This window comes from Cervus canadensis, chromosome 2 (assembly GCF_019320065.1).
Source record: "Cervus canadensis isolate Bull #8, Minnesota chromosome 2, ASM1932006v1, whole genome shotgun sequence".
Taxonomy (NCBI): Eukaryota; Metazoa; Chordata; class Mammalia; order Artiodactyla; family Cervidae; genus Cervus; species Cervus canadensis.
The window spans coordinates 23,209,410-23,232,110 of record NC_057387.1 but is presented as its reverse complement, the minus strand read 5'-3'; the positions used below and the strand labels follow the sequence as shown (position 1 = coordinate 23,232,110).

Sequence of the window (22,701 nt, the reverse complement as noted above, 5' to 3'; positions counted from 1 at the left end):
ACCAACACACGTCCCGGGTTGGGGTGGGGGCGGGGGGAGATGTAAACAAAATAACAAAACACCAATAGAAATGTCAGTGTCTAGATCTTAAAAAGTAGTGAGAACATCAAATAACTTCATTATTTTTATCTGATTAAATAAATAACAAACATTCATTGTAAAAAATTCAAGCAATTGAGCAAGCATGAAAGTAAATGTGTACTATATGTAATAAAATGTTAATATTTTGATCATATTTTCATGTAGCTTTTAATGCATATATACACATAAAAACATATGATTTTATACAAGTGAATTTGTATCAACTATACTGTTGTGCCAATAGTTTAAAAAGTATTCTGTTTCTTTCCTCTTTGCTCTTCCCTATTGGCTAATCACCCCCTGCCAACAACTACTGCCCTTCCTTACCTCCATGCCAGTTTTCACAACCTATGGCATCTTTCCATTTTTTACCATTAATTAGGTAATTATTACCTAAAATTACCAACACACACACAAACACACATGCACGCACACACGCATGAGAGTGAGAAAAGTGACTTTATTGCTCTGATAGAATAAAAATGTTATGCTGTGCTTTATAAAACCAGTATTATTAATAATTGCCTAATTTATGGATATTACAGAAACATATAAAGTTTATATAGGTAAAATAAAATTGACCAAAGCAAGAGAATAGTCCTTATTGCTAAAAGAAGGTTGATTTCAATGCATGGGGGGCCCTAAATATATTTGTATGAACTGTTGGAATAACTTAGGAATTTATATCCACCTTCTGCTTCTAAATTGATACTAGGCACATGTTATATTCTTTAAAATGCTGTCAGCTTAATAAAGATGGGCAGAGTTTAGGTTCAGCGATCTCTGATCCTGCCATAAGTTAACACTGCTACCAAAATATTGATAGAGATTTACAGCTTCTTTCCTCAATAAGATTCCAGACTAATGTAGCTTTGCAAGCTGCAGGTGAGGTTTTGGACTCAGTAGGTAGAACTGTATACTCCATCTTAGTTGCATGTTGTGCATAAGAAGGCAAAGTATGAGGATTATCAGTGCCCTCTTGGTTTATCTAGATTATGATCCAGTGGTCTCACTCTTAGTACTTTTGTTCTACTGTGAACAGAGAAGGCAAGGTCAGCTGGCTTTGGAACAAGAAGAGCTTGGTGTAGGGTCCAGCTTTGCAACCAGCTAGAAACATGACTTGGGCACAAAGCCAGCCTTGCCAAACCTCAGTTTCCTCATCCACAAGATAGGGAAAGATACCTGCTCTACCAAATAGGATGTGTTTATAAATACATATATATGTATGTGTGTGTGTGTGTATATATGTATATATACACATATATATATATTTCTTCCCAAGTGGTGCCAGTGGTAAAGAATCCATCCACCAATGCAGGAGATACAAGAGACACAGGTTCAATCCCTGGGTTGGGAAGATCCCCTGGAGAAGGAAATAGAAACCCACTGAAGTATTCTTGCCTGGAAAATCCCATGGACTGAAGAGCCTGGTGGGCTATAATCCATGGGGTTGCAAAAGAATCAGACATGACTGAGTACACACACACACACATATATATATATGCTATTTTATAATGAAAATTATTATTTGTAGTTTCTAGTCCCTCTCATATTTTTCAAACTTCCTTGGTTATTTTATTCAATAATCCAATGAGGCCTACTAGTCCTACATTACAGAAAAACATGGGATTCTCATTACAAATCTTGACGCCTGTTCATGACAAAGCCAAATATAGTCCTAAGAAAGTTCCAAATCTCTTACTCCATCATCCAATCCTCTCTCTTCAAAATGCAACCTGATTTGACAATCTCATATTTGCTACTTACTCAGAATGGACTTGGGTACTGGGAAGAACTCCCCATACTTCTTGTTAAAACTCTGTGCTAGATCCTGAACTAGCTCCATGTGCTGGACTTGATCCTCCCCAACAGGAACGTGTGTGGACCTTTAATAAAAGACAGACAGAAGAACTCAGCAAGGCTCCTGCTTATAATGAAATGATATTGCAAGCAGCTGCATTTCCTGTGCCTATGTCATTGGTGGTGTTCAACAAATGCTCACCAGCTATAGAGGGAATGTTGAGACCCAAGTCTTTATCTGTGTATCAGACAGATGCCAAGGAGATGTTTGTCTACCCTAGTTCTGTGTCTTCCATAGCAGAAGAATACAGCCTTCAGCACCAGCATGACAGGATCTTGCTGGGAGAGAGGAATGGTATCCTAAAGAGCATATGCTCCAAGCATAATTGTATTTTAAAACACTCCTCTTCCCCTCACCCAGTCAGCACATATTATCCTAGCTTTGACCAGATGCTTTTTACTTCAGCGCTTGCATTCACACTGGAAAGACACTCCACCCCACTCTTCAAATCACAGATGGCAGAAAGTTCTTCAGGCAAGAGTTTCCCTCCCTGTCACACAGGGAGTGACTCAAAGTCTTTTTTTGGAATATTGTCTGTTTTTATGTAAATTGCAATCATAGAACAATCAATATGCTAAGGGAACTTGAACAAAATCCATTAGTACAATGTAAACGGATCTCAAAAACAATGTTGAGTGAAAAAAGCATCGCAGAAGATGTGTAGAGTACACTGACATTTATCTTAAAAGTACATATGACAATAGTACATATTGTTTATAGATGCATATATAAATATAAAAACATGCTGGAAGCTTCTCCAAAGATTCATGATCATAGCTGCTTCTAAAGAAGGAAAGAGAATGGGTCTGGGGAAAGGAACAAAGGAGGTCTTGATTTTATCTGCAATATTTTATTTTTATTTATTTAAAAAAAATAATTTATTTGATTTTGATTGCACCATGTTTTAGTTACAGCATGCGGTATCTTTGATCTTTGCTGCAGCATGCAGGATCCTTTTTTTTTTTTTTTAGTGTGACATGTGAACTCTTGGTTGTATGTGGCATGGGAGATCTAGTTCCCAGACCAGGGATCGAACCTGGGCCCCCTGCATTGAGAGGGCAGATTCCCAACCATTGGACCACCAGGGAAGTCCCGGCAATATTTTGTTTTATTAAAAAATGAAAATGAAAATGGGACTTTCCCTGGCAGTACAGTGGTTAAAACTCTGCCCTTCCAATGCAGGAGGTTCAGCTTTGATCCCTGGTGGGGGAACTAAGATCCCACAAGTTCCGTGGTGTAGCCAAAAAAAAAAAAAGAGAGCTGTAAGATGAAAATTATCAACATATAAAGACATAGTTTATAATGATTTTAATCCCATATATAAAGCTTGCTGTGTTGGAACATGAGGAGGTATATCAAACAAAGGAAGATGAACCATTATAGAGAAGTCTTGATGGGGAAAACATTATACTGAAATATCACTAAGGAAGGAGACAGGTGATTTTAAGTACGTAGTGTTGGCCTAGGAGTTGACATTTGACAATATAGTTAATAACAGTGTTGTAGTTTCTTGATCAAGGATGTTTAATATTCTGCCTGTGGAAGCATCAGCCTTAGAGTACACTTGAATATTTAAATGACAATTGTACATATGAGTGGAAAAATAATAACTGTTCAAAACAGCCACAGAAAAGAAAAACTGCTAGAAAACTATGGTACTTTGTTACAGAGAGAATCTACTAGCTTCGTGGTTAATTAGTGGTCCCTGGAAAACTGGAAGAGATTATTTTCCTTGTGCATTACTGTCCACAGGCTACTGGTTTATTTGAAAAAATTGTCTAGAGTATGAGGAAGTGAAGGTAGTTTTGACCAGCATAAAGACTAGCTACTTTATCCCTGATTTAAAGCTATATTACAAAGCTACAGCAATCAAAACAATATTGTACTGGCACAAAAACAGACACACAGATCAATGGAACAGAATAGAGTCCAGAAATAAACAAGTGCATGTACAGTCAATTAATCTATGACAAAGGAGGCAAGACTATACAATCGAGAAAAAACATTCTCTTCAATAAATGGTGTTGGGGAAAATGGACAACTACATGTAAAAGAATCAAACTGGACTGGTATCTTATATCATATACAAAAATTAACTGAAAATGGATTAAAACCTTGAATGTATGGCCTGGAACCATAAAATTCCCAGAAGAAAACATAGGTGGTGATCTCCTTGACATTGGTTCTAGGGAAATTTATTTTGTATCTGACTTCATAGGGAAGGACAGCAAGAGCAAAAATAAACAAATGAGATAGTACCAAACTAACAGGCTTCTGTGTGAATGAATTAAAAGTAAAGTGCTGAAGGTGAGAGACAGAAGCAGGATGAAACCTGGGAGCAGGTATCCTGATGACTGTTCTTTTTCATGTAATACATCTGCTCAGAGAATGAAAGAGCCAGGCAGGCAATAGGAGAAAAATCTATCTAAGGCACAAATACTAACCTAGTTGAGCAACACAAGCAACTGGCTGGGGCACAGCACACGATTCTGCCCTCCTGCTGAATTCTAAGCAGGGAACTCAACTAGCATCCCGGTAGACAGATGGCAGACACAAGGGTCTTCATAGATTTTTGTCTGCTGGCAAACACTATTTGAATATAGTTTTCTTGTTCTGATATGGATTTTAAAAATCCAACACATAAAAACAAATCTATGAGGACTTCCCTGGTGGCCCAGTGGTTAAGAATCTGCCTGCAATGCAGGGGACATGGGTTCAATCCCTGACAAGGGCAGATCCCACATGCTGAAGGACAACTAAGGCCGCACACCACAACTAGAGAACTAGACAGTAGCCTCCACTCCCTACAATGAGAGAAAAGCCTGTGCAGCCACAAAGACCCAGTTCAGCCCCCTCCCCAAAAAGAAAGAAATCAGTTGATCAAACAAGTGAAAGACCCCAATACAAGGCCTATGAAAAATATCATAGAATGACACAAAGGGAACTTTATTTACCCTTCAGACCCTGAGCAAGGTCAAACTTTTGAAAATGAACTTTCATAAGAAACAACTGTGGTTTTGTTTTTTTTGTTTTTTTTTAAAGAAAACTGCTAGGTAACCTCAATAGGATTCAAAAGGGCATGGCTGTTATTACACATGAGCGAGAAATCACAATAGAAGAAAAACAAACATAGGTGTGGTGACAGAAAACCATGAAATGAAGAGAAAGTAAGATGATGAAGGAAACCAAACAGATAATCGAAGAACTGGGAGCAGTAGGAGCAGAATCCTAAGGACGGGATGTATCAGTGACCCGGAAGAGAAACTTGAAACTCTTCGAGAACTCAGAGCAAGAGGAGAAAGAGAGAAGCATGATGTGCAAATGACAGGCTGGAGGGCCATCCTCTGACCTAGAGCATGGTCCTCCTCAGGAAGACATCAGGACAGTGTGAACAGAAGAAATAACCTAAAACAGGAGGAGAGATTAATGAATTAAGAACAAAGAAGTAAGCAAACAAAAGTGAGTATACTTACTGAAGGAACACAGCAAGTTTCAATTATAAAAAAAAAACCTGGGACTTCCCTGGTGGTCCAGTGGTTAAGACTCCACAGTCCCAATGCAGCAGGCATGGGTTTGATCCCTGGTCAAAGAAGATCCTACATGCCTGGTGCAGAAAAAAAAAAAAAAAAAAAAGGAAAAAAAATCCTCGAGAATCACACCAAAACACAATCCAGAAAAAATGTTACATTACAAACTTAAAGAAAAATCCTATAAGCCAATAGTTAGAAATAAAGACAGAAATAAGAGAAATAAGGTTGATAATACAACATTGAAACCATGTTTATAGGGTTGTGAGAAAAAAGTATTAAAAGCCTAGCCAAGCTGTGTTTTATATGTGAACTATACTAACAATAATTGAGGACTTCCCTAATGGCTCAGATGGTAAAGCATCTGCCTACAATGTGGGAGACCCGGGTTTGAGCCCTGGGTCAGGAAGATCCCCTGGAGAAGGAAATGGCAACACATTCCAGTACTCTTGCCTGGAAAATCCCATGGACAGAGCAACATGGTAGGCTACAGTCCATGGGGTCGCAAAGAGTTGGACATGACTGAGCAGCTTCACTTTCATACTAATAATTGGGCTTCCCTTGTGGCTCAGATGGTAAAGAATCTGCCTGCAATGCAAGAGAGCCAGGTTCAATCCCTGGTTCAGGAAGATCCCCTGAAGAAGGGAATGGCTACTCACTCCAGTATTCTTGCCTGGAAAATCCCAAGGGCAGAGGAGCTTAGTGGGCTACAGTCCATGGAGTTGCAAAGAGTTGGACACAGCTCAGCAACTAACACTTTCACAATAATAATGATGATGATGATGATGATAAAATAACTGATAACTATTGAACACTTCCTATATGCTGCACACTTTGCTAAGCACTTTTAATGCATTTTTATTGTATGTAAATCAATTTTACAGATGAGGTAAGCTGAACAGAAAGAAATTCTCAGAGTAGAAAAAAAACTGTAAAGGACTGGAAAAAAATTTGAAGTAAATCTATGGACTAAAGAACTCAGAAATGGAGATGCTGAGGTATAAGGACTAGCTAAAAAAGACTAAGAACATAAAGTCTAAATTTTGGTTACAATTTGAAATAGGAAATGATGTAGTTTGAAATCAAGTCATTTATGTAACAACAGTCAATTGAAAATCCCAGGTTAGTTTACAAAATCAAAAGCAAGTGTGAGTATAGACTCAGGATCTGCAAGTGTAATGAATAACCCATCTTAACCACACAATATCACAACATTTTTTACTTGAAGAGATTAATGAAAGAGTCAAAAATATATTTTTGAAAAGAGACAAACTGGTATACAGATGGACAATGGTGAGACATTCTATGACCAAAAATCTCTGACCCAAAACCTCTGGAGCAACCAACCAAGGAAGAGAAACCAGTCTCTGCAGGAACGGACCCAGCATGGTCAAGACTTGGTTAATAACTGCCAACATCTCAATTCTTTGTCCAACTTAGGACCAACCAAAGAAAGTCAAATATATTTTCCAAACCAATCACATAAGATGCCCCATTTCTAGTTAGCCTCCAGGTTCCCCATGGCAACAATCTCTAAACAGAGCATCCCTGAAGACCTCCTTTCCTATAAAGCCTCTCTACTCCCCCACCTGCCTGCAGAACACAAGTGATGGTGGCTGAGTCTCTTGCTGTGGCAAGCTCTGAAAGCCTATTTGTTCTCATTTGGGTGGTCTTTGTTTAAAGATGATCACTACTAGAATTAAAACCAGAAAGCACACCTTCCAAATCACTGGAATAGACAAAAGCAAAGAAAACACAATCTCTCTATAGAGCAAAAGGCCCAAAACAAAGACAACATTAAAATCATTAAAAACATAAAATATTTAATGATGTCGAAAAACATAAGACAAAAAAAAAAACCCCACTCAGGATGCAAACTTTTTGGAAAATATATATAATGTGCATTCAGATAAAGAAGAGGCCATAGTGGTTAGTGTGGGTGCTCTGGTGTTAGGCTGGGGTCAAGTTCTTGCTCTGACACTCACCAACTGGGTGTTCCTGGGTGAGTTGTTTAAACTAAATCCCTCTTTTTAATTTTTAAAGCTGACTAATAATAGTTCCTACTCACAGAGTTGCTTGAGGAATGAGTAAAATAATGCATGCAAAGCTCATAGTTGGTGCCTAGCATATAGTGTGCAAACAAGGAATGTTAGCTGCAAAATCTGGTTTGGAGGAAATGGCATGTGTGTGTGTGTGTGTGTCTGTGTCTGTGTGTGTGTGCATGTGCTCAGTCGTGTCCAACTCTTTGCGACCCCATGAACTGTAGCCCACCAGACTCCTCTTGTTCACAGAATTTTTCCAGGCAAGAATACTGGAGCAGGTCACCATTTCCTACTCCAGGGGATCTTCCTGAACCAGGGACTGAACCTGCATCTCTGTGTCTCCTGCATTGGCAGGTGGATTCTTTACTACCAGCACCACCTGGGGGAAATGTACCAATATGTTAAAAGCATAGAAATAGTAGAAGTGATTTCTCACTTTTTCCTGGTTGAATATAGAATTCTTAAATTATATCAGAACAATTGAAATGAATTTGTGAGAGACTTGACTCTCCTGCTACTGAACTCTACAAAGACAGAAAACAAGATGATGAATCCTGGAAAGTTTATAATTCAAATATTTAAGGCAGGGAGCTGGATCTGTTGAATGTATTGCTCTTGTATTCTACTAGAATGTTCTTCTCTTAACTCTTACTGGTGCCTTGATTTCAGGTCTAAGCTTAAATATCACCTCTTTGGAGAAGCCTTCCCTAACTCCACTTTCCAAAGTTAGCTTCCCTGTTATTCTTTTTTCACAATATCTTATTTATTTTCTTTATAGTGTTAATCCTAGTCTAATAATTTTACTTCATTTGTTTGCTTATTTAATTGTATCTTGCTTTCTCTCCTGCTAGCAAATAAGCTTTTTGAGACCTTGTCTTGCTTTTCAACCTATTTCCAACACCTAGTAGAGTTGCTTGGTAGAAGGAGCTCAATAAATATTTATTCAATAAATGAATGATCTCAGGAGGAAGTAACTATAGTCTATATAGGTTTAAACCAAGAGAAAATTATAATAAAATCCACTCATGATCAGAATGAGTTAAAATCATAGCTTCGCTAGCTACTATTGAGTTACCATAGCCAAGTTTCTCACTGTTCTAAAGCCTCCATTTCCTCTATAAAATGAGGATCATAATGGTGCTGACCTCTTACTGTTTTTTCAAAGATTAGATAAGCTAACCAAGCATAGTCCTTAATAGTAAGAGCTCAATATACATGGGCCATTAGTATAATGTAAACTTATTAACATCTGACAGCATGAAGGACAAAATGATACAAGAATGATAATATCGGGACCTTGATGTGTGGTACATTGTGACTCTTTTCAAACCAGGACTGTTTTCCTTTTTGATAGCAGACTCATAGCACAAACATAAATATCAACATAGAATCCCAGAGACAGCCACAGACCTGGGCAGCAATCCTGACTTGGGTAGAAAACATATTACAAACTGGCAGTTCATATATCTGAATAGGTAATCCCCAAAAATAAATGGTATGATATAGGACTTCTGAGGAGTCTTTTAATTTAAGGAAAATAGGGACAGGATAATGAAGGGAAAGGGAAAATCCAGGGACCATGACAAAGGGTCAGGAAGTCATTTCTCTTCTTCGAAGGTCAGTAGATTTATTTAGGAAATTCTACAAAATCATGTCCAGTGATCTCCTCTCACACAGCCTGGAGCAGAAAGTTACTGACTTGATGAGAAATGAAAACAAAATTCTTCCTTTTTAAGTTTCCCGCAGTATCCACAACCCTGTACATGCCCCTATCTGAGGTGTACATGTACTCACCACACCTTCCTAAATTTCTCTTCTGTGACTGGACTTTGCACTCCTGTCTTGTAATTATAGTAAGGCTGACATGCAGAGGTCATCTTGACTGCCCCAAACCAAATTAGCCAACAGGGTAGGTTAAAAAGCAATTACAGTAGCCCATAGGAAATTACAATGGACTGCAAATAACACAGAAAAAACAATTACCATAATCAATACACTTTAAGCACATCAAAATGAATATTTCCACATGTCAAAATGGTTCCAGATTCACAAAGCAACCAAACTAAACAGAAAACACATTTAGTTTTCATAATGACTCTGCACAAGTCTTTGCCTTCTGTCGGATCCTTGCCTCTTTGCTAACAATCCTGAGAGGTTTTGCTTTTACAAAAAGGGATTAAAATTTTTTTTAATTTTTTTCACCTGGACCGATTGCTCCACTTGGCTTTTTCATCTGATTTTAGTTTGTTTGTTTCTAGTCTTTCCTCCCTCTGCTCCTGCTGCTCCTTCCACCTCCTATAATTTATCTTGGCCCTTCCTTTGCATCCATTGAGTTTACACTTTACATTAATTCAGCCTGTCTTTGATTCTGCTCACTTATGGGGCTTATTCTCTTCACATTTTCAACCTCTCTCCTCACAGTCTTCCTTTCACTTCAAATAATTTAGTGCTGTTCTTTTAAAATTTATACCCTACATAATGATCTCCATATTAATGTCTTCTCTTTTTCCCCATTTTCTTTTTTTTCCTTACCCTGACTGTACTTTCTTAGACACAACATAAAACAAAAGTCTTTCATAATTTTGATTGTTATAACTTCTGTCACACAGCAATGCGTCTGATCTTCTTTGGTGACTAAACCATGTTTCTTTTGCTTAGTTCCTTGTTGCATCTACATTCACTTGGGATCCACCCCAGCCCACAGGCAGAATTAGTGTCCAGATGAATAATCATTGCTCACATGTATCGGCTCACAGAAATTTGTTCCTTTTTTTTCCCCCTACTTCTTTGGCTGTGTTTGTGCATTTTCAGTGCTGCTGCCTTTAACCAACCTGGCTGGAATAGGGCTTTGGTGCTGCTCTTCCTTTCATAAAGGATGAAATCACCACCACTGGTTGCTTGTCTGATACACTGTAACGACTCCTTAATTTAGCAATTATTTATTGAAGATCTACGATGTGGTAGGCCTGGTGTCAGGACTATGCGAGACATAAAGAAGGTTTTAACTTCTAGGGAGTTAAAGCTTCCAGAAGAGAAAACACCACGTGAAGTTGTAAATTCTTCTGGCTAGTCCTCCTACAGTATTCCCTATCTCAGCGGATGGCAACACCATCATCAATCCTGCTGTTTAAGTCAGAAACCTGGGGACATCCCTGATGCCTTTTTCTCATACACATCCAATCCATTACGAAGTCTTATCCATCTTACATCTTAGCATCTTTTAAATTTGTCTCTTCCCTTCATCTTCACTGCCACCTTCGTGGTCTAAATGGACTAATGAAAGAGCCTCTTAGTAGCCTACCTACCTTGGCTGAGCCCCTACAGCTCATCCTTTGTATATTAATCAATTCTCTTTTAAAAGTATAAGTCGGATCATTTCACTCTGTTCTTAAAAATACACAGATTCCTTCCCCCTGCTTTTAGGAGAGTATACTGAATTGTCTGGGGCTTCCCAGGTGGCTCAGTGGTAAAGAATCTGCCTGCCAATGCACGAGATGAAGGTTCGATCCCTGTGTCGGGAAGATCCCATGGAGAAGGAAATGGCAACCCACTCCAGTATTCTTGCCTGGGAAATCCCATGGACAGAGGAGCCTGGAGGGCTACAGCCCATGACATCACAAGAGTTGAACATGACTGAGCAACTAACACTTTCACTTCACTTTCTCAAGCTTAAGATGGTCTCAAAACCTCCATTCTTGGGTTCTTACAGAGTTCTGTCAAAACATTTAGGTAAATCTTTCATACACTTAACTGGAAAGCTCCTCTTCCACTGCCTTCCCTCATGTTTGTTCTCTAGCCCATCATGGGCCACTCATCCTAATGCTGATTTTGACAAAAGAAACTTGAAATCTATAATAGCTCTGCACATCAACATATTATGAGGGGCCACAAATAGATTTGCTCGTGAGAAAAAAATATGAATTTTTTGGTATATATTTTTGTTTTTTTGTATTTATCTATATTTATAGTGTATATATTCATAAACATTCTAGTTATCATAGTTTTCAAAATTCAGAAATATCTCAAACAAAAAATACCCCAAGTGTTTGAGCTCTGTTGTAGGGAAAACAATGGTACAGGCTAAAAATCAGACCTGGCTGAGTTCTGCCTCTGGTACTTATTATCAAGCAATTAGGAGTCTCTAAACTTTGGAAGGAAGCACAGTAAGACAGATGAGACCTGTATGTCAGCAGAGTAAATGCTGCAGTAAGCAGAGCTGAGTTTACTGTACTTGTCTGCACACTTTGCAGTGGCCCCAAAGGACACACATGCCCAGGAAATGGGGGGTGTGCATAGCGTGGCAACAGTACTCCTGGGAACAGTCTGAAGGAAGATGGCAGGAGAAGAAAGTCCAAAGGGACAGAGTCTGTGAGCTGGAGCATGTGTGGCTGGTAACAGGATGTCTGGCCTGAGACCAGACAGGACAGGAACATAGGGTTGTTTCTCTTAAGAAAAGGAGCATGCAGTTTCTAGCTCCACATCTTTGATCTGATTGTTGCATTACAGGTAGATAGCTTCTAGGCTAAGGTAGGAGACAATCATCTTGAATATAGATAATTACCTTGGATTAAAAAAAAAATTTATTTATTTATTTTTGCTACCCTGGGTCTTAGTTGTGTCAGGTGAGATCTTCGATCTTCATTGTGACATGCGAGGTCTTTTAGTTGTGGCATGCAAACTCGGTTGTGGCATGTGGGAACCAGTTCCCTGACCAAGGATTGAACCCAGGCCCCCTGAATGGGGAGCACAGAGACTTAACCACTGGACCACCCTGGAAGTTCCAGTTCCTAGTCTTATGGAAAAATACTTTTGTTTAACAAGTTAATATATCAGAATCCTGACAGGAATAGACAAAAATCTGCCACCGTAATTTTCCTCTCAGAAAACAGGAAAAATGAAGGAATCTGATGGCATTCTTAGTGTATTTTCTAACCACTAAATAGATCAGGAAGAGTTAAAGAAGGAATATTTATAGCATGAGTTTTTTTTTTTTTTTTTGGATACAGGGGGATAATTGAGGGTGGAAAAGAACTACTAATCCTTAAGTCTTAACCAACTGTGAGAACCTGCTGATGCTGGGCAGAGTGAGACAGACAGGAAGCTATTGGAAAGCTCTTGGTGTTTACCTGCTACATCTGAAATAACTATTGCTTTATGTAAGAAAAGAGGACATTGTCAACCTCACACTTGGGTTGAAAGAAAGGTAGATGACATGATAAATTTGAGGATGTTAAGGAGCTACTTTTGCCAATGTCAGTCTTTTAAATTGTTGTTTGTACTCTTAAAATCTCTGTATTGAGTATATACTAGGTGATATCAATTTACACAGAATTTAATAAGACCCTGAGCTATGTACCATTAACCCACTTTACAGATGAAAGAAACTGTAGGATTTTTATCATTCTGCCAATTATATTTTTGGGCAACTGATGAAAACAAATTCACAATCACTTTGGTATATATGATCTCATACTGCTCTGGTTATTCATGTGATGATCTTGCCTCCTAACATAACTTATGACTGGCTCCTTAAGGAGGGTGAGCACTGGCCTCAGGAGACCATGATCACACCCTGAGCCTCCTCTGTCCATTGTCTGGCTCCACAGCTTTGGACAGATTGCTAAGCCTGCCTGGGCCACATTAGTAGAGCAAGGGATTTGGAGAAGAGGCCCTTTAGAGCTCCCTCCCACTCTCTGTTCCATGGTATTACAAAAAGGGCAATCATTCTTGTCCAAGTTCACCTTTTTTTCATAGCGCTGAGTTTAGAGGACTCTCCCATGAGAGCTCTTGAACTGTTAAAGAAATCTGCTATGTTTGTGTGCTTCCAGATCCTGGCACTGAAAAATCAGCCTTTGGTTCTATGTAGAAGTAGCCCTTGAAAATGGAACTAGACATAAGACTGTGATAGTCAGAGATATCACCATCAAGCATAGACAAGGGACGTATTTCATTACAATCCTTTAGGAAGGATTTTTCTCATCTTTACAGGTGACAAAATCAAGGTTCTTTGTAGAACCTTTCTAAGTAAATATGCTACTTCAGTGGGGAACTATATTATTAGATCCTTCTTAGACTTTCATTTGCTGCTCCTGGAGAAAAATGTGCTAGATTTCCCAGGATAAGTCAAAAGTTACTTATTATAAATAATAAATGCTATCAGGGGCCCAGCATTCAAGTTAAAATAGCAAACAGACACATAATCATAAAGTGAATCAAACTTAAATTTAATGAAATGAAGACAGCTTGTATGTACTAATGAACATTCCTTATATGCAAAGCTGAGCAAATATTTTTCTGGCTGTTTCCACCATCATGGCACAGGGCTCTGGGGTCATGTCACAAGGAACATGCACTATCATCTCCATGCTATTATCACATTTACATGCAAAGAATTCCAGTTTTCCCACAGAAGAGGCACTTTTATGGGGGTCAGGGCTTTAGGGGAAGGGAGTAAAAAACACTCATTGAATTTCTCTTTTTCCTCAGAAGCTTTCACTTTAACAATGCTTGGCCATGAGTGCCTGCTGACTGGGAGGTTTTATCTCTAAATGGCCAAATAGGTGTCAAGGGAGGTGATGTGGGGATAGCAGGGAAGAACTGGAAGAGGAATGGGGCCAGAAGCCCTGGCCAGTCCTACAGAGAGTGGAAGGCATTGGCATCCTCAGGTTGTAGAGTCTTGAGACCTGTAAGTGGCGGCAGTAGCTGATTTATAGATTATGGGTTCAGGAAAAGTGAGGGAACCTTATAGCATGTTGAAAAACTTGCTCTCAGGTCCAATACAGTAGCCACTAGCCACAGGCAGCTCTTTAACCAACTAAAGTTAAATTAAAGTTAAAATTCAGTTCCTGTCAACATTTCAAGTGTTAATAGCCACATGTGACTAGTGGCTCTGGTCTTAGAGCAGATAGAGAGCATTTCCATAGCTGCAGCAAGTGCTATGGAATAGCATTTCTTGGGAGGCTAAATTATCTGAGAAATCAATATTTAAAACGCTTGAAGTGAAATTATTACTAGGGAAGGCTATATCCTATAGTGGTTAAGAACACAGACTCTGTACCTAAACTTCATAGACTCAAATCCTAGGTCCAGGCCTTGCTATCACCTGACCCCAGGCAAGTTACTAACCACTCTGTGCTTTGGTTTCCACATCAGTAAAATGAGGTACAGATTCTAAAGGTTGTTGTGAGGATTAAATGGGTTAATGTATGTAAGTTACTTATGACTGTTTGCAACCCATAGTAAGTGCTATTTAAATGCTACTTCTTAAAATTATTAGTTTCACATTTAAACATACTTCTATTTGCTGTGGTTCCGTCACTCAGTCGTCTCTGACTCTTTGCGACCCCATGGACTGCAAAACGCCAGGTTTCTCTGTCCTTCGCTATTTCCCGGAATTTGCTCAAATTTATGTCCATTGAGTTGGTGAGTTGGTGATGCCATCCGACCATCTCATCCTCTGTAGTTCCCTTCTCCTCCTGCCCTCAATCTTTCCCAGCAACAGGATCTTTTCCAATGAGGTGGCCAAAATATTGGAGCTTCAGCTTCAGCATCAGTCCTTCCAAAGACTACTCAGGGTTGATTTCGTTTAGGATTGACCGGTTTGATTTAGCATTACTACTGGGGAATATATGCAAATAGATTCATGTGTCTGCCCCTTGCTGTAACCATCCTTCCCCGCGAACCAAATCTTTCAGAGCTAAGTGACACTCTCTTGCCAGCATGACTGCATTTAGGGCTGGCTGAACTCTGCTCCTTACTTGTACAACAGAATGTCAGCTGCCTGGAGCACCGGGTATGTGAGCAGCCCCACGGTTCCATTCTGCTTCTCCTTGGCAGTCTTTGCCTGTAGGACGAAAAGACAGGAGAGAAACAAATCTGACATGAGCCTAATTATAATGCCAAATTAAGAAATCTTAAAAGCAAGCAAAGGGTGATCTGAAGCCACCTGTAACAACATCCTGACTCAGTTCCTTTTAGCAAATCTGGCCATCTTCTGGCTGGCTTGTCTCCACATTCCAGGCCTAGGCAGGAATAAGGTGAATCCGCTTCCCCACTGTACCTTGAAATGATCCTGCACTGCCACTATTTCTTTTCCATTTTATTAAAATAAAGGTCCAAGATTTTCTAGACTCCAAATCAGATAAATTCCAGATTTCACAAGGAAGGTCAGAAAATATCAGGGAATTATATTAGTTAATATCAAACTGTTTGTGGAAACTTTCCAGAAGTCTCATACTGTGCTATTAACAAAACTGTAATGCCCCCTTAACATCACATTAAAACAAAACCCTGAAAATCATGGCATTAAAAAACAACGAAACTAAGAGAAATTTTCATCTTACCAATTCTAATGATCTGTCATGATCTTCAGGTGGGAAAGCAGTGAGAGTAAAGTGATTTCAATGAACAGTACAGGTTGTATAGACCAAAATATTTCCTTAACAGCGAAGCTAATGGAAACACCAGAGGTGATATAAGAAATATTTAACAACTGGTGAGTACTGGGTGCTGACTATAAACTACTGGTATGCACACCATGAATATCAGCCCTAGTGGTACTAACCCGCTTGCTACAGGAAATTTGGCTTTCTGGGTAGAGTTGCTTATTAGCAGGGACTATTGTGTGCAATTCACTGGTAACTGCTTCCAAGGTCTAGGTATATCATACCTGTAAACCGATAAATGGGGCCTCCGATGAGGCACAGTAGTAAAGAATCTGCTGGCCAATGGTTCAATTCCTGGGTCAGGAAGATCCCCTGGAGGAGGAAATGGAAACCCACTCCAGTATTCTTGCCTCGAGAATCCCATGGACAGAGGAGCCTAGTGGGCTACAGTCCATGGGGTAGCAAAGAGTTGGACACAACTAAGCACGCACGCTAAATTGATATTTTGGTGTGTAAATAAGTTTTATTTGTTTATCTAATATGAATTACCTCTCTGAAATCCAGTGATTCCTGAATGAAATGAACAACTCAATTTATAAACTTGCGTGATTCCGAGAATCAAGCTCATACATGCCCTCACAACTTGGGCTTCCTAAACCAAAATGCAGACATACCTTTTGAGGCTGGATCTGAATACAATAGTTTCTCCCTTTAATCGTCTTAAGGTTCCATAATTTAGTTACAGGCTCTTCTCGTTACTTCCAGCAATTTTTGGCTTGTTTTTGTTGCTTAGTCTCTAAGTCATGTCCAAGTCTTCTGCGACCCTACGGACTGTAGCCAGCCAGGCTCCTTTGTTCATGGGATTTCCAAGGCAAGAATACTGGAGGAGGTTGCCATTTCCTTCTCCAGAGAACCTTCCCAACCCAGGAATCAAACCCGCATCTCCTGCATTGGCAGGAGGATTCTTTACCACTGAACCACCAGGGAAGCCCAGTTTCTGGCTTACAGCACTTCTACTGCTATAGGCTGTTCATAGGAAATTTGAAAGTTGACCATACAATTCCTTCAGTACATCTCATTATAATGTCCATGGTAAAGGCCAGTTTGCACTGATTATCAGGTAATTCTAACAAAAATTTAATTTGGAAACAAACAAATGAGAAAAGAACCCAACTTTTGAAAATTGCTACTGTATTAGATTTATAGTCTTTTTATATTAGAATACTAGATCTTGAAACTACAAAGGAAGTGGGGAGATGTGGGGAGTTCTAATATTTATTGGATGCCTATTATGGGCCCCAGATGCCTCACACCTGTGTTATCTCATCATTCCTTCAAATAACCCTGACCTCAGCAGCCCTGATCCTATACTTCTACCCCACTGTTTTGCCCCTCACTGCCCCAATCAAAACCAAGCTAGGAGTTCTTAGATCTTCCCATAGAACTGGAACCTTGTTCTCTCAAAACTTCTCATACTTTGATTTTTTGTTTAACTGTGCATGCATGCTAAGTCGCATCAGTCGTGTCCAACTCTGTGCAACACTATGGACTATAGCCTGCCAGGCTCTTCTCTCCACGGGATTCTCCAGGCAAGAAGACCAGAGTGGATTGTCATGCTCTCCTCCTGGGGATCTTCCTGACACAGGGATCGAACCCACATCTCTTAAGTCTCCTGCATTGGCAGGCAGGTTCTTTACCACTGGTGCCACCTGGGAATCTGTTCCAAAAGAGACTACAAACCTCACGAAAGGTGCTGCATCGATCCATCTTGGCGACTGTGATATCTCCAGCACTTAGCGTGCTATGAGACTAGCAGAAGGCATCATCAGTATTTGTTAATGAAAGAATGATGCTCGAAGGCATTTTCAAGCTCTAGGATAAGACTAGCTTCGAAATCCGTATTTTCCCTACAAGTAAGAAATCACAGACTAGTGGAAGGCTTATTCAGAATGCATTCACTGGCAACATGTTACCAGGAGATCCTTAGACACTATTTTAAAGTGGGAACATTTCCTATTAAATCAGTTATTTTAAAAGTGTTTCAGTGTTCAGTTTAGCATTACCATATTATGATAAAATGGGAAAGTCTTGCTGCAAAGCAACATATGATAAAGAACATTATCAAATTTTGTTTCTAACTCCTGGCAGGTAATGATTCTACAGCACCACCAGTATGTCTAATTCAAGTACTGCCAGTTTAAAGCTCTGCTTCTCTCTGTAGTGTATGTGAAGCCTTCTGAACAAGCTTTTAAGGAACTCAGTGGCCCTGAAAATATGCTAGAAAGAAGCCTGATACTAAAATTAGTGTTGATGTCCTGGAGGGCTATGTACCTTCAGGTGTGATCCAATTGCAAAATTACATGGGAATACTATGAATTACTCAATTTATATTTCTCAGTTGAACTTCTTAGAAAAAGAACAGACTTAATTTTTCTGTGAGTTTAAACTGTTGCTTAGACTCAATTTGTTTAAATGTGGAATAAAATATGTAGTCTCTTCTCCCCACAATGATAACCTTCAGGCCTTAATGGCCAGTTAATTCTGGTGGAGGCAACCTCAGGGTCTAGTAATCCAGAAATGGTGACTGTTTGTTAATTAGACTGTGGCACATTCAAAGTTATTACCAAGTCTATCTAACGGTCACTCAGGACTGACCAGGCACAGATAAAATCAAATAATGGATATTTTAAACCAGTTTTTCAGTTCGAAAGAATCTTGGAGAAACATTTTATTTTCTGTTTCATACCCTGAAGCGATGAGGTTAAAGACACTGGTCTTGCTGGCCACTAGTGCATAGCAAGCCAGAAAACTCAGGATTCCCAGAGCCTAACACAAAAATAAACAGAGGGGGAAAATAGCTGCAGTGGGGACTGAACTTCTTTCTGTTTATTAATCAGATCACTGGCATTTACCTTCCACTGGTGTAAATGTTGTAATCGAGGTAATCTGACCATGCAGGTAAGGATCCAACTTAATTGTGTGTGCTCAGACACCTGAAGAAATAAAATAGAACATTAACAAAGGTGGTCAATATCATCTTGCATGTAAGGCAAAACTAAATGGACAACATTACCTTGATTAAAATATCCCAGATCATGGTAATTTAAAAAATCAAGGGAGTTAATTCATAATGCATAGAATTTTAGATGCAGAAGACACCTTAAAAACTACCCAATACCATTACTATTCTAGTATTTTAATCTTCTTCACAACATCCCTAGCCAGCAGCTGACCAGACATTGCTTCAGCATCTTCAGTGAGGGGACTTTATTATGTCCTGAGGCATCTATTTCAGCACAGGGGATCTAGTCAGGATTTTATAATAACTTTGTATGGGGTGTAATCTATAAAAATACGGAGTCACTATGCTGTATACCTGAAACTAATATAATAAGTCAACCATATGTAAAAAAAAATAAAAGCCAAAGAGAAGACACATCCATATACACACATAAACACGCATACACACTGGTCCAATCCTCTAAATATATGAAAGCAGCTGTAACATCTTACATGTAAATGGCAAAGAAAAAGGTACTGGACTGAAAATTAAAGATTGAGTCCTTTAGACTCAGAGTAGTTTGAACTTTAGGAGTCAATTTGTCATCTGAAAGGGTGTTTTTATAGTTTCTATGTTTTCCTTTTTTTTTTTTAGAAGAGGTTTAATCAACAAGAAAATATAACCTTTTCCCAATTTGTTTTTGTTTTAACCAAATTAAATCAAGTCACCAAATCTGGCAACAATTGGGATGATTCTTGGGTCTGGGCCAGGTTCTAACTGGTCACTGAGAATTTAAGGCCTATGCATCCCGTTTCAGGACCCTGGGGATGCTGAGCCCTTCATCCATTGTGGCTTTGTGTGTGTGTGCCCATCTGATTTCCTTAAAAAGCAGAGACTGTTGCCAGCTCTGGAAAGTGGCCCCAAATGTGTTCTTTGTGGGTTTTGCAAATGGAACATAAAGGAATGAAGCTGAATCAGCCCAGGCCTATTTTACTAGCAAGGAATCGCCATCTGGCATAAGATAGTTTCTCGTTTTTTTTTTTACCCCTCAAGTCATGGAGAGGGAAGAGTTGTTTTTCACATGTTTGACAAGGAATCGCTTTTAAAGTTTTGCAAGTTGCTGGGCTGAATCTGTCATCTTTCTTCCAAGAGGCATTTGGGGTTCATTGAGGGCAGTGACTTTGACAGCACTGTCCATGCGAATTGCTAACTGCTGCTGTAAACAAACAGCTATCAGACAGAAACAGGAACCCTGGCTGGGAGCAAGAGGATTATAGTCACTTCCAGTCACCAGCAAAACACATTCCCACTTGAGCTAATAAAACAAGAGCTGTTTTTTGACATGAAAAACTAGGAGAGATTTTTTTTCCTTCTTTACTGAATTAGGAAAGGAATAAAAACACTGAAAATAACCATGAACATGTGGAAAGAGACAAGATGATCCCTTTCCTTCAACTAGGGCTCAAGAGCTCAGCTCTGGTGATATGCAAACAGTTACCGCGACGTCTCTATAAAGTCAAGTGTTTTCCTTGGAGTAGCTTTATATTTGGATATATGGAATGAGACCTATTGAATATTCTGCAGAGATCTTCCTGGTGTTTCCAAATAATGTGGCATAAAATTAATTCAACTATTCTTATATAGAAAAAAGTAAGACTTTTTGGTCAAAGACAATTAATTTTCACAATTTATCATTAATAAGTACATCAGAAAGGTACTATACTTTAGGATTTGGCTCTCTTAATTTATTCATACTCATGGCTACTGCTTGGAAGCGATCAGATTTCTATCTGGAGAAAGTGAAAATGGTATTAAACATAGTACATGCTGACTATTGTTGTGAAATCACAAATAAAATAAAAATATAACCTGTTTCAGCCACAGAAAAACAAAAGCATGGAACAATAAGGTGGTCTGTTGACCATCCACAAACAAGTCAGCAGTGATTTAAGATTTCTGACCTCTTAATCATAACAAGTGAAGACATATGTCTTCTGCAGCTACAGTCATTTTGCCTACCTTGTCCACTGCTGTAAAACAAGAGTCTGGCACACTATAGGTGCTCAATAAATATCTGGTGAATGTATGAACAGCAACAAAGGCTGCAGAAAGAATGGTTAGGACCACAAAGAATCCATTAGCTTTAGCAACAGACTTGGTAATCTGGCCAAAATCAGTTTCAGGGGAGTGACTGGGATGAATGCTGAACTATAAAGCGGTGGTTGAAATGTGACTAGGAGGCAGCATATACAGACAGATATACAAGTAAAGCATTAAGTAGAGTTCCTTGTGCTACACAGTATGTAATCATTTGTTATTTATTTTGTATATAGTATCAATAGTGTATATGTAAAGCAACTATATGCCAGTAAAAATTAATTAAAAAAAGAGTAACTAAACAAAATGCATGGCAAACACCTGTGAAAATATGAAATATCAAAGTAGTATCCACTAAGTATGGAACAAGAAAAAAAAGGAAATAAAGGAAATAGAGTAGAGTTCATAAGAGCTCTCTCTCTGAGGTTAAGCCATGGTTTCTGAATGCTAGTTCTGCCACTCATTGGCTGGATAACCCTGTATAAATGACTTAACCTCTCTGTGCCTCAGTTTTATCATGTATAAAATGAGATTAACAACAGTATTCACCTGACATTGCTTGGTAGAGTACCTAGCATACAGTAAGCACTCAATAAATAATTGCTGTTCTTGTTCGATCACTAAGTGGAATCTGACTCTTTGTGACCCCATAGACTGCAGCACGCCAGACCTTCCCATCAATTACCATCTCCAGAAGTAAAGTCGCTCAGTCATGTCCGACTCTTTGCGACCCCATGGACTGTAGCCTACCAGGCTCCTCCGTCCATGGGATTCTCCAGGCAAGAGTACTGGAGTGGGTTGCCATTTCCTTCTCCAGGGGATCTTCCCAACCCAGGGATCGAACCCGGGTCTCCCTCATTGCAGACAGACACTTTAACCTCTGAGCCACCGGGGAAGCCCCTTCTCCAGAAGTTTGCTCAAATTCATGTCCATTGGTTCAGTGATGCCATCTAACCATCTCATCTTCTGCTGCACTCTTCTCCTTTTGCCTTCAATCTTTCCCAGCATCAGGGTCTTTTCCAGTGAGTCAGCTTTTTGCATCAGGTGGCCAAAGCATTGGAGCTTCAGTTTCAACATCAGTCCTTCCAATGAATATTCAGAGTTGAATTCCTTCAGGATTGACTGGTTTGATCTCCTTGCTATCCAAGTGACTCTCAAGAATCTTCTCTAGCACCACAATTCTAAAGCATCAATTCTTTGGCACTCAGCCTTCTTTATGGTCCAACTCTCATGTCCTTACATGACTACTGGAAAAACCACAGCTTTGGCTACACAGACCTTTGTTAGCAAAGTGATGTCTGCTTTTTAATACACTGTCTAGATTTGTCATAGCTTTTCTTTCAAGAAGCAAGCATTTTTTAATTTAATGGCTGCAGTTACCATCAACAGTGATTTTGGAGCCCAAGAAAATAAAATCTGTCACTACTTTTACTTTTTCGCCTTTTATTTGCCATGAAATGATGGCATCATATGCCATGATCTTAGTTTTTTGAATGTTGAGTTTCAAACCAGTTTTTTTAGTCTCCTCTTTCACCCCATCAAGAGGCTCTTTAGTTCCTCTTCATTTTCTGTCATTAGGGTGGTGTCATCTGCATATCTGAGGTTGTTATTTCCCCCAGCAATCTTGATTCCAGCTTGTGATTCAGTCATTATAATTATAGAAATTTCAGAAAGAATCTTTTAACTTTTTATGCTGAGATAATTATAG

At 39.2% G+C, this 22,701-nt stretch overlaps 1 protein-coding gene across 5 annotated transcripts in view; it reads right to left on the bottom strand.

The window, feature by feature from the left end:
• WARS2 (tryptophanyl tRNA synthetase 2, mitochondrial) overlaps window positions 1–22,701 on the bottom strand; it is a 104,472-nt gene that overhangs the window by 10,595 nt on the left and 71,176 nt on the right. For 4 of the 5 annotated variants that reach the window (XM_043459576.1, XM_043459558.1, XM_043459583.1 and 1 more), the window contains exons 3-5: window positions 18,808–18,888; window positions 15,269–15,354; window positions 1,849–1,967 (exon numbers count right to left, since the gene is read on the bottom strand). In XM_043459576.1, the coding sequence (XP_043315511.1) occupies window positions 1,849–1,967; window positions 15,269–15,354; window positions 18,808–18,888 (286 nt within the window). The remainder of the gene's footprint in view (window positions 1–1,848; window positions 1,968–15,268; window positions 15,355–18,807; window positions 18,889–22,701) is intronic. The other variant, XM_043459567.1, reaches the window with a different exon arrangement.